This window comes from Brachyhypopomus gauderio, chromosome 9 (genome assembly GCF_052324685.1).
Source record: "Brachyhypopomus gauderio isolate BG-103 chromosome 9, BGAUD_0.2, whole genome shotgun sequence".
In the NCBI taxonomy this organism is placed as follows: Eukaryota; Metazoa; Chordata; class Actinopteri; order Gymnotiformes; family Hypopomidae; genus Brachyhypopomus; species Brachyhypopomus gauderio.
In genome coordinates, this window is record NC_135219.1 from 14,217,548 (window position 1) to 14,230,028 (window position 12,481).

At 44.8% G+C, this 12,481-nt stretch overlaps 1 protein-coding gene across 6 annotated transcripts in view; it reads left to right on the top strand.

The window, feature by feature from the left end:
* The window catches only part of enah (ENAH actin regulator), a 72,869-nt gene that overhangs the window by 15,943 nt on the left and 44,445 nt on the right, over positions 1 to 12,481 (top strand). For 2 of the 6 annotated variants that reach the window (XM_077017417.1, XM_077017419.1), the window contains exon 1: positions 7,793 to 7,892. The exons of 1 other annotated variant lie outside the window; for it this stretch is intronic. In XM_077017417.1, coding sequence (XP_076873532.1) covers positions 7,816 to 7,892 — 77 coding nt within the window. In that variant the 5' untranslated portion in view covers positions 7,793 to 7,815. Of the gene's footprint in view, positions 1 to 2,186; positions 2,358 to 7,792; positions 7,893 to 12,481 lie in introns of those variants that run through there. 3 more of the 6 variants (XM_077017423.1, XM_077017424.1, XM_077017420.1) reach the window with 2 other exon arrangements.

The window sequence follows — 12,481 nt, forward strand, 5'->3', positions numbered from 1 at the left end:
CAAGTCTCCATCTTTTACTTCTCAGCATTTTATAAAAGCTTTTGGGGTTGCAGCCTCTGCACTTGTGGATGGGAGAATCCTCACTGTCGGAATCTGCTATTTCGTCCCTGGAGACTCGGACGCCGGTGTGTCGCCTGACTCTGAATCAGTCCTGGCTTTCTGAAGTGCCTCAGAATCCCTGAGTGCAAGAATCCAAAACCCCAAAATCCTGTTTCCCGAAGCAGGACACCCCTGGTCCCATAGTGTCCCATGTCTTCCTTTTGATGGACAACCAAAAGGAGTTTTCTAGCCCTGGTTTTATATCATTAAATTTTTATGTTCGGAATGTTAAGAACAACATGATGTCCAGATAATTCACTTTGACCCCTGCGACCTTTGTGGGACTGTGCTCGCCTTTGATATTCCACAGGCACAAAGCCTACTGAACGTGAGTGTGGTGCTGAGAGGAAGGTCCACTGTCAAAAGGTCGGCCTGTTTACAGACGCCTGCATCCCCACAGCCAACAGGTCTGCGCTTTAGTGTTGATAAGTTTTGCAGATTGTTTAAAAATACCACTGGACAGTGCATGCAATTGCATGTCAAAATAAAGACTTCACAGCCAGTTTTAGATGAACCATGAAGAGAATCCAGCCTGCTAAGACCTGAACTTTTGAGTTGCTGTTTTTCTAGGTTGGGTGTACTGGCAGGAGGGTTGTATGATTTAAGCTGAGTGCTGGTTTTGGAATGGGCTGGACTTGAATACATTAGCAAAAGTTTGAACTGCCTGGTAGAACCACACTGGTTTTGCTGCATTAAAAAGCACATCTAACTCCAACTACATGTCCCAGTGCTTAGACTGTTGTAGCAACAGAGCACCGCTAACAAACAAATGCTTCCTGCAGCTGCAAACGTCTGCTTTTTTTTTCCTTTCTTTTTCCTCCCCTTCTTCAGCCAGACACTGCTAGTCTTTGGTGTTTAGATTGTGATGTGTCTCATTGGTGTAAAGACTAGCGAACCGAGGGCTCTATTCCTCCAATGACAAGTGGCTGCTAGCTGCTTGGCTAAGGCCTTTCACTGTAGCAGTCTGCTCAGTTTTACAGCGGTCCAGATCAGAAGTGAGGGGACAGTGGTCCTGTGCCATCGTGGGGCTTTGGGCTGAACCCATCCTGTGATCAGCACCGAGGCTGAGAGGTCCGTGACTCGTGACTCTCCAGGAGAGTCTCCACAGAGGAGAGTCTGAGACACCATCAAAAGCAAACAGAGACATGTCCAACAAAAGCCTTGGATGTAAGGTGAAGTGGGAGGAGCTATTGGGTGGGGCAGTGTTTGAGGGCGTGGCCTCTAACGGGCTCTCCGCTTGGCTCCGGGTTTTGTTTAGTGTCGCCGTTTCTCTTTTGTCGCTCTACAATTCGCCCCTTTGAAAGATAGGCTCTCACCATAGCGATCCTCTCCATGGTTACCACAGAATAGACTCCAGAGTGCGAAGGACAAGCCAGATCCCTCTCTGTGTTTCTGTCTCCCACAGCTAAGTTACATCAGCCTATATATACAAAGTTAACTTACAGTTCTGGGGCAGAGGTCAGAGGTTTTTGATCACGTCTTCCACTCGAAACCTTTGAGCACTGTGGTGACTAGACTGTTATCTGTTATTTATAGAGAATCACGGAACAGTGTCTGGAAATTCCCCCAATACCCATGTCTGGTCATTAGAAACGGAACGCCCTATACTTTCTGTTTAATCAGGTTTTACAAATTCTCTGGGCTGCGTTACTGGTAAAAGTGCACACCTGAATTGCTGTACAAATTCTGTCCTGCTTCTGAATGATTTGTGTATTGTACAGTGTGAAAATTCAGCCTTTGCTGTGATGTCTTTTATGCATAGTGTGATGGATGAGTGTGAGGAATCGCAGTGATTCGTAATGATTCGCCTGTTACTGTTCCAGCTTCGTTGTTTTGTCATTCATACTTTTTTAAAGTTCAGCATTGCTCTGTAGTCTTGGTGCCTGGCAGACTGTGGCTGAACTTGCTGTCTGCTTCCCTGCTGCAGTTGGGAAATGGTTGAGACACTGGGACAGCCGGAGGGGTTCGGAGAGCCCGTCCCCGTCCCCAAATGTGAGCTCATGATGCCTGTTTGGTCAGCAGGGTTATTCTGAGATGAGGCAACATTCCTTAGGGGGCTGAGCAAGCAGGCAGATTTAGCCCTGAAGGGCGGACTCTGCCGGCCAAGCTTGGAGACTCGACCAGGACCCTCGAAGTGCCGTTGGCCACCTTGCAGAACGCCTCAGAGACACCGAGGACATCCACTCGGGAGGAGGACGGGCAGCAGACGGTTCCCTCACATCTGGAGGTTTGGAACACACAGCGATGACGCGTGACGTGTAAGTGCGTGGAGAGGGAGAGCTCGGTGGAGATACACCACACTCGTGAAGTTCAGACGTTCTTCCTCCTAAAGACACTCCTACTCGGGGGAACTGTGGGCATATCTGTAGAAAACCATATTCTGATGGGCTTTTAATTCATTTTTTTTATTATTAATCGAGTGATTTCAATTAAACCTCTTGTTGTAAAAATGCCATTTCACTAGTCTGTGGCTCACAATAATGTGTAATTTGATTCTTTTGGAGTCACATTCAGGTGGAGAAATCAAGATTGTTAACATGTGCTCTGTATTAATGCATGTGATGACCTACAAGGTGATTTGGTCCAGTATAGCTGAACGACCAGTTTCTCCTTTTGGTGAGTGGGCTAGCTTTACCAATCTATTTACACTGCCTGTTCAGATTGCACCGGAGATGGCTCACTGGTTTATGACTAAACCAAGCATTGTGATTGGTGTTTGTGGTTTTGTAAGAAGCTACATTCATTGGTTATGTAAAGTAGGAACCTGGGCTGAGCCCAATAAAGAGTTTGTTCTCATTAGACTCTACTCACTTACTGTCCCCAGGTCAAACTAATCAATGTTGTCTAAATGCTCTTGTGGTTTATTTGTCCTTGCTTACAGTTTGTCAGCCAACTGTGCGTAGGGTCAGATCACTGCTGAGCAGGTTTCAGATCACTGCTGCATTAGGGTTCCCCACCGTCCTGCAAATGAATACCAGCACTTAGTAGGAGTAGATGCCCTTGGGAATGGAGGCTGATTGTGATTCTGAGGCTCATCCGTGTCCTTTAGCCCGAGGACGGCTGGCACCGCAGGTTCCGTTGTGACGCTATTTATTTATTTCGGCCTTTCTTTTCCGTGCAAATGCAGTGATGTCAGTGTTTAATAAAATGGTCTGGTGGGAACATGGAGATATGAAAAGTGCACGTCCAGCACTATCTCTGATTAATTTACATATCTTTCTCTCTCTCTCTCGCTCTTACTCTCTCAACCTTTGTCCTGATCCTTTATCTGCTCACTAACTCTGGGTGCTCTTTCCCCATTTAGCCGGCCAGCAAGCTCATGCGATTAGTGTCCTCTTTACCCACTGGCCCGTGATCCATCAGGACCAGGTCTTGATCCGTTTCTGCTTCCAGCCTTTTCCAGAGCCAGCACTCCCGGCCTGTTTGCTTTTCAATTCACACTTTGATGTTACTTAAACCATGGCTTCTGAACGCTGTCTGGAATTTGCAGTGGATGGAGATGTGCTGGAAAAGAGCAGGTCGCACCTCCGCCTCGCACCGCCCCACATGTTGACGTTAGCATGCTGATTAGCTTCTCAACAAATGGAATTTAATGTTCCACAGTATAGGTTCATGGTTATTCATGAAGATGAATGTGTTTGGATATTAGGACCCTTTAAGCACATTGTCCTACAATTTCCCTTTTGATGTATATGCACACCATTATTGTGATAATTCTTTGTTGCGGAGTATTTAAAAATGCATGTTTCTTGCTTAAATATTCATTGCTGTTTAAGAACTAATAATGGAGATAATTATTTTTGTGTCATTGAACTAAATTTGTGGGCTGTAACCAGTCAAGGGCAGGTTCTCTTGGCCTGTGCAATATATCATTTTTACAGTGTTGTAATTAAACAGACAGGCAGAAGACAGCTGATGTATTACACATTTTAGGCCAAGCTTTGAGAACTTCAGAGACATAAATGCAAGTGCTTTGAGATCCCAATAGATGACCACTTTCATGCAAGGTTTAAGCGTTTTATGGAAACGTAATCCTTTGCATGTGTGAAGATAAGCAGGTGTAAGGCAGACAGGACTGTCTTCATTACTGTAACCACTTTTTGCACTTATTAATTTTGTATGTCATCATGACTTAAACGCAGCCTTAAACGGGCCCTATAATACTGTTTGTTGTTTACATTAAATGTAAATGTATTTTTAGAAGCTCTTTGCCAGTATGACTAAGGACATCGGTCCAAAATGTCCCACGTCTTCAATTTTAAGAGTACCTTTTGTACCTTACTGCAATATTCTGTCTGTGTGTGTGTGTACAGGCACGCCCTTGTCGTAGGCCTAGCATGGGCAGAAGGGCCTCTTTTGTAATGTGCTTTTGTATTTATAATGACTTGCTCTACAACTCACTTGACACCTAATGTGATGCATTTTGCCTTGCAGTGCAGTTTGCACCACAGGTATTTGACCTGCCATATTTGCAGTAAAGTGCGTTTTTGTTCAGAACCCTCAACATTGGAGTGGGTTCAACACACCTGTGTAGCAGTTCCCAGGTCTATTGCAGTAAGTTTGTGATCGGACCGGCATTAATTGGATTACTCAGTTTTACTAACTTCTCATGTCGTCCTGCAGAATACTGTTAGGACATTCACAATGCCGATTTAACCATTCGTTATAAAGACCTAATCATTAGGAGGCTTTAAGTGATTTTTCTAACTAAATCTAATTTAACCAGTTTCTATTAACTACTGTAACCACACAATTTTCTAATGTTGAGAACATAGCTTTGAATATTCCTTATGTTTTGTATATTGTGATATTTTTTCATATGCACGTAAGTACTTTTATCTTGTAAAACACCTTTGACCTGTACTGCAGTTTGAACTTCATCTGGTCCTGTCGTGGTTAAAGTGCACCGTACTGCAGGGAGAGCTGTAAATATTCCTCACAGAACGAGTTCATCTGTTCCATGTGGCAGCCATCCACTAACACAGTGAGCCCAGTGTTCTGGACTATTAATCCGCCTGGAGTTGGTTTCACAGTCTCTCTCTCCCTTTCTCCTGTCTGCTTCTGTCAGTACTACACTAGCCCGCTCTCCTATTCTGCTGCGTCAGATATCCAGGTAAAACGGTCACATTAACCCCTGGGCACCTGTTGTGATTTACTATCCTGATTTGGTTCAGACTAGACTTGGTGATTTCGGGAGTCGTGTAAATGGGAGATTGGCATGTGGACCCGTTGTGTGTGTTATGGTGCAGGATCACTGTTCTCCAGACCACTTGTTCTTGCTGATTCTGAAGCCTTCAAGTTTGGTGACTAACGGGACGCTCTATCGCTCCGTCGTTCTGTCGCTCCATATCCCAGCAGTTCTTCTGTCCTCCTCTTGCAGTTGAGGGATGGTGTTTTTCATTCCACCGCCTTGTGTGTGTGTGTTTTTTTTTTTTTTTGTCAGCTGTTTTGTTGTTGTCGGCTGGCGTTGCACCCCCATAATGCACTTTGAGTGCTGACTACTGAGGTTCAGCAGTAAAGTCATTGAGGCCAGACCACCATTTTGTTGGCTGCTTCATTTAAAGGAGGAACCACAGACTGAAGAACCATCATCTTCATGTCCTTCCTTGAAGAATCGTCTTGGAGAGGGATATTGATTCTGTCTGAAGTGTAGCGAAATGAGAATTTATCCATGCCAGGTTAGCTGATGTCATTGCTATAGCTAAATGGAGCTTAAATGTGAGTTTAGTTAATAACCACAACAGGGGATGGCGGGGTCGGGTGGATACAATCTGTGTATATGGTGATTCTTGCATTTACAAAATATGCAAGTTCATTTAGAGTGATGATTTCATAATACACTGACATGGTTTGAGCATCCTGTGTGGAACTTGAATTCAGCCATGAGATGTGTCTGTCTGTCTATCCAATCACATGCCTCAGGATATGGCAGGGCATTGTGGGGCGGTTGAGATGATCTGTGGAGGAGATTCTAGCACACATGGTGTCTGACAGCAGGATGGCAGTTAGCTTCATGGTTGAAGAGACAGGCAGGCAGGTTCTTGGTTTCAGGCCCAGGTATGTGATTCAACACTGCCATCAACACACGCGATACCCAACACAAAAGTTCACGAGAGAACATTTACTCCAAGTTCATTATGCCGCCGCACAGAGTTTCCTTCAGTTCCAAGACGCAAGTCGATTCTCATTCTGACTTTATAATCCTCAAAGATTCTTTCTCTTCCTCATTTCTGAAGTGATGTATCCATCCATATTGGCCTCAGCTCCTAAGCAAGGCTGCTCTACTCTAAACGACACCACAGTGACCAGGAGCCTGAGATAGCCGCACGATGCACCACCACCAGCACGTCCACCACCTCCAGGATCAGAGCAGAGCACCATGTGTGTTGCTGAAGAGTTCCAGGTCTTTCATGTTGGTGCCCAATGTAGCAGGAGCAGGTGGCCTTCAGAAGGAATAGGTGGTCTTCAGAAGACTGGTGCTGCTGGAGGCGTCTGGCTTATGTTCCGTCTCCCTGATTGCTTTGCGTGTAATTTTACAGCTCCAAAAAGCTGTGAAGCCTTTGTGATTGCACTCTGCTCGCTCCTCTTGATGCTTGATGGTTAACGTTGGTGTGGTGATTGTGGTCCCAGTCTGGTCTGCACATGGAGTGAATCTCTCGCAGACTCTAAACTGAGACCTATAAACTTTGCCACATTGCAAAGCTCCTGGGTTACTAACGGTGCCCTCGACAGTCCGGACACTTTCAGATCAACAGCTTTCCATGACGGAACGTCAGGTTGAGCTCTGCCTGAAGGCGGTTTGCACTCGATCCTGTCTGCTGAGATCCAACAGTTCACACTGGGACCTCACACTGGACAAGCTGCTCTCTGCCACCCAGGCACACCGTGGACCTGGGTTGGATCACACTGGTCACATTCGGAGCGCTCTGCAGCTCCTCCGAAGCCACGTTTCCAGAGCAGAGTTTGTCTGTTCCTTGTATGTTTGTTGGTGTGTATTCTGTATATTGGGGTAATCGTCTGAATGTTTGTTTTATTAATGCTTGTGTGGATCTGAATTGCACTGCAAGAATGACATTTCTCCATAATCTAAGCGGACTAATGAAGACCGCATGTTCAGCTTATTCTAGCAGGTGCCACCAATTCCAGTGCATGTGCTTTCTCCTTTAGACGCAGCAGACCATCTGGGAAACGCTCCTCACAGAGTGCCTGGCTCAGCCTACAGCGAATCCGAGAGAGAGCTCAGCCAGTAAAGATAATTCACCATTCGACCGAGCAGCGGAAGAGAGTGGGGAGAGAGGGGGTGGGCAAGCAGCAGATAGGGAGGAGGAGGAGGAGGAGGGAGGAAGAGGTAGAGAATTGGGGAGAGCGACCAAGAGCAGCAAGGAGGAATAAAAAAAAAAAAACAAAACAAAATACTTCAGCAGTTCAGCAGTAATAAAGCAGCATAACGATTTCATCTTCCCTACGCGCGATCTTCCTTAACGACGGGGAGCGCTCAAATGCCTGTTGCCAGGTTACCAGCCAGCACTGTGAGAAGTGGGACCGTGTGCGGGAGCGGTGTGCAGGGGCGCCTCTGACTCGCGCGTCTCCAAATAACAACTCGCCGCCGTGCTGGCAGCGGGCGAGGGCGATGAACGGGCCGGCGTGATCGCGATCCAGTCCGCAGCGTCGCCGAGGAGTCGCCGGGGGTAACCGGGGGGAGGGGAGGGGGGAGCGATGCAGCTCCAGTCTGCTACGCACTGCTTCATCCTAAAGGAAAGATGCGCCGCATCCTCGAAAATGGAAGTCCACCGGTACGTAGGCGCGAAGGGTCTCCGCCGGGCCGCCCGTGTTTGTGTGCACGCGTGCGCAGGGCAGCGTGATCAAAGCTATCTGTTGCATATTTGAAAGTGGAGATCTGGCTCGCTGCATGTTCGTTGCCGCTGGAGTGTTGCGTAATTTGGTGGGGAAACGTGCCCGTACGACATGGGCTTTAAGATGCTTGCTGGTGATCAGCGGTGTTCTCCCCCCCGGCTGGCTGGGTTGAAGATTGCTTTAAAACACACTTTCTCCATAAATGTTTTTTATTTTTATGAGGGATGAGCTTGCCACAGGGACCTGTAGCTCATGTCTTCACTGAGACTGTTGTCGTGTTCTCCTTAGTAGCTCAGTGGAGAGGTTGTAATGTGCTTCTGAACCTTTCCACAAGCTGTAAACATTTGGGTGCTGCAGAATTTGGTCATCAAACACTGGGATGTGGTCTCCTTGTGCACGTTACCTGGCAGAATGGAATATCTTTCTGCTTTACTGGTCAGGAATCAAACAGGCTCCACCTCCTGTGTCCTTGCATATGGGTTTGTTTTTAGTTTTCCTCCCATTACAAATGGGGGGGGGGGGGGCACCTTATTTGGTGTTTTTTTTATTTTTATGCTCATTGGCAGAAATTGTGTGCTTTTAATTTGAAAGTGCAGCGCACAGTACTTTTAAAGGGGAATATCCAGTAGTAATGACTGTAGAACGTGATGGATGTGTATGTAGTGTGTGTGTGTGTGTGTGTGTGTGTGTGTGTGTGTGTGTTCAGAGGAGGGTTCTATCAAAAACCTGCTCAGAACTGTCTGGTCTCTCAGCTGTACTTCTCATTGGCGTGCTCCAGCACAGGAAGCGGAGCAGACCTGCATGCTCTGTTCCGAGCATGCGGTCTGCGTGCGGTCTGTCTCTGTCCCAGGCCTCGTCTTCTGCTGCCACGCTGCAACGTGCTTAAAGGATTGAGGCTAGTCTGTGTTGATGTTTGTGACTTCACATGATCTTCCTAGTAGACTAGTCTTGTCATGACTGTTGCCCTGACCAACACTTCATGTATGAAGACAAGATAAATGCAATTTTGATGTTGGTCACTTTCAGACGTTGATTTACATTTGTATCCAATTCGTGTAAATTATTGAAAGCAGTCAAAACGAACCATCAAGATGGGCAAACACGATCTGAGTAAAAGAATGTGAACAATGAGGCTTGTAATGTGAACACAGCCTAAGGGCGTACTGATAAACTGAATCCAATTATGCTGATACAGTAATTATCCAACACTCACATAGAACACAAATGGTTAACATTGTTTTTAAATTGGTTTAATGGATTCAGCCTTTGTATGTTTTAACCTTTTAATAACAGTAGTTCAATACAGTTTAGTCGATAGCATGTAAATTAAGATAATATTAATCAAGCTAAATATTCCTCTTCTTTTACAAGATAGCCATGCTGCTCAGTTGGTTAGCTGACTTGCAGGTAGGATGGCTAGTGGTGCCCTAACCCTAGTAATTAGCTAACGTACATTATGTAGCTACGTAGCATGTTGACGAGAATAAATTACACAGCAATCTGGTTGCACAAATAAGAGAATATCAAATTAGAATATTAAAGTTAATTTATTTTAGTAATTCAGTACAAAAAGTGAAACGTATATTATATAGATTCATGACGAGCAGTCATGTTCACTCTAGAAATAAACACTTTAAATAATGTTGACATGAAAATCATTCTCAGAAAATTTTAATATTAGACCAATATAAGACCAACTGAAAAAATTCTTTTGAAATTAGAAATGTTGGTCTACTGAAAAGTATGTAGAGCACACTCAATACTGTGCTCCTTTTGCACGAATTACTGCATCAGTGTGGCGTGGAGGTGATCAGCCTATGGTTATTAAACCAGGTATTGGTAGTTTTGGCAGTGTGTACAGTAGAGGTGTGCCAAAAAATCGATTCACATATCAAAAATCGATTCTCATTTACTACGATTCAGAATCGATTTAAAATGTCCCAATATCGATTCTAAGTCGTGGTGAAGTCTCGCGTTACGTAATTACAAAATTACGCGAGACTTTACGCAGCAGGTTCTGGGACACACGCGAAAAAGTTTCAAAACAAGTGGAGAAAAGATATTCAACCTGTCCCGTCTTCGTTTAAGGCAAAAAATATGGGTTCATTTTGGTTTTTACCGACTGCCAGGGAAGACCGAACTTGACACAATGTGTGCAAGGTTTGTGTAACACGGTGAGCACGGGAACGTACACACCGCGTGAAATAATATAGAGAAGGGTGGAACCAAGTGCTGGTTCGCAAGAGCAAGACGTTTCACGCTTGTCAAATGTATTAGTGAGAGGGAAACACGCACAGCGACCCAGAACGAACAAACAAAACAATGTGGAAGATTCAACGCGCGAAATAATAGAAACCAAAACCGTGAGGGCACTAAGTAAATAGAAACAAAAAAACAACACGGAAAATACAATGCGTGAAAAATAACACTCAACCGTAGAGAGTCTGGAGAAAGAAACAAAATAACAGTAATTAAAAAAAACAGCGCGGATAAATGCAACGCGAAACCGAAACCAAGGACGCCAGGGGAATTGATTGGCAGCAGCAAAATAAAACCTTTCCCAAAAATAAAGGCAAAACAGATAGGAAGAAATGCGGAATTGGGAAAACTTGAGATGGGTCAGGAAGCGACGCAGGAGATACTCAAATAAGTAAAGAGAGAGGTGGCGAGACACCTTCAAACGAGAAGCAACCACAGAGAAAGCAGAGACTGGCTGAGAACATACGGTTACGCCGGTTTAAGCCTGCTTTATACCTCCGGACACGGACGAATTTCGTCCGTCCGTACCAAACGTAGCCTCCGTAGGGGGCCACTATACCTCTTTCCGTTTCCAACGTTGTTATGATTTTTTTAAATACATCCTCTAGAGGGCAGTATAGTCAAATTTCCGGCACCAGCGCACCAGCAATCTCCTCCCAGCTGTTTTTGCATCGCTGTTTATCGCGATGACCTGGCACCGTAGCAGAATGTAGCCTCTAACCAACTCGCAAAGTTTCTCTTCTAACTCGAGCGTCATTTTTTAAAGTCCAGTACTCTTCTTCATTGATTTTCCCGAATTGGTGTACGTTCGATGCTTCTGACTCTCTACTGCCCCCTGATTTGCGGTTTATATTGCTCCGTTACTACGGATTCGTAAGCGCTCTGGCAACGGACCCACTGACGGATGAAACGACCTCCGGAACCGGACGAAAGGGTCCGTATCCGTAATTACCGTAGGGTGTGAATGGGCCTTTAAGCCTGCTTTATACCTCCGGACACGGACGAATTTCGTCCGTCCGTACCAAACGTAGCCTCCGTAGGGGGCCACTATACCTCTTTCCGTTTCCAACGTTGTTATGATTTTTTTAAATACATCCTCTAGAGGGCAGTATAGTCAAATTTCCGGCACCAGCGCACCAGCAATCTCCTCCCAGCTGTTTTTGCATCGCTGTTTATCGCGATGACCTGGCACCGTAGCAGAATGTAGCCTCTAACCAACTCGCAAAGTTTCTCTTCTAACTCGAGCGTCATTTTTTAAAGTCCAGTACTCTTCTTCATTGATTTTCCCGAATTGGTGTACGTTCGATGCTTCTGACTCTCTACTGCCCCCTGATTTGCGGTTTATATTGCTCCGTTACTACGGATTCGTAAGCGCTCTGGCAACGGACCCACTGACGGATGAAACGACCTCCGGAACCGGACGAAAGGGTCCGTATCCGTAATTACCGTAGGGTGTGAATGGGCCTTTAGTCTGGGACTGACTCTGGTGCCCCTAGCCACGGCTGGGGGAACAGCATCCGAGCCAGCCCTGAAAATGAAGCTCAAGAATTTTGGTAACACAACAAAAAGCATTTTATTTTACCAAAGCACTTTATTTTTGTTATTTAAATGTGAAAGACACTTTATTTTCTGTATTTGTCATTCTGTCTTGCAAAGCAGACTGTAGATCATGCAGATTTTATAGACTGAAGCAGAAATTTTTATAAATCAAATCGTTTTTTTTTTTTTTAACAAAGTTTATTTATTAGTTTTTCAATTTTAAATGTGGCATCACAACTTTAACACTTGCTACAAAGATTCCCCCCCACCCACTCCCGACCCTGACAATGAAAGAATATAACAAAAACGGAAATATAACTCAATAACTAAATTAATAATAATAATCAAAGTTAAGTAAATAAATAATAACATAATATACATACGCACATACCTGCCTACGCAATTATGTGCACACTCTGACATACATACAATAATAATAATAATAATAATAACAAATAAAAATATATAAACCATAATAAACAATGATAAATTGAGAATCACTGATAGGGGGTATAATCAGAATATTTCAGTATAAACTGCTATAAGCATTAGAGGGAAGACAGTACCAAGGCATAGCTAAAATCAAATCGTTTTTGGATCGAAAATCGATTGTGAATCGAATCGTGGCCCCCAAAATCTGAATCGAATCTAATTGTGAGCTAGTAAACGATTCCCACCCCTAGTGGACAGGTGCCAAATCCTGCTCCAAAAAGCTTGCTGGCAGAGGGAA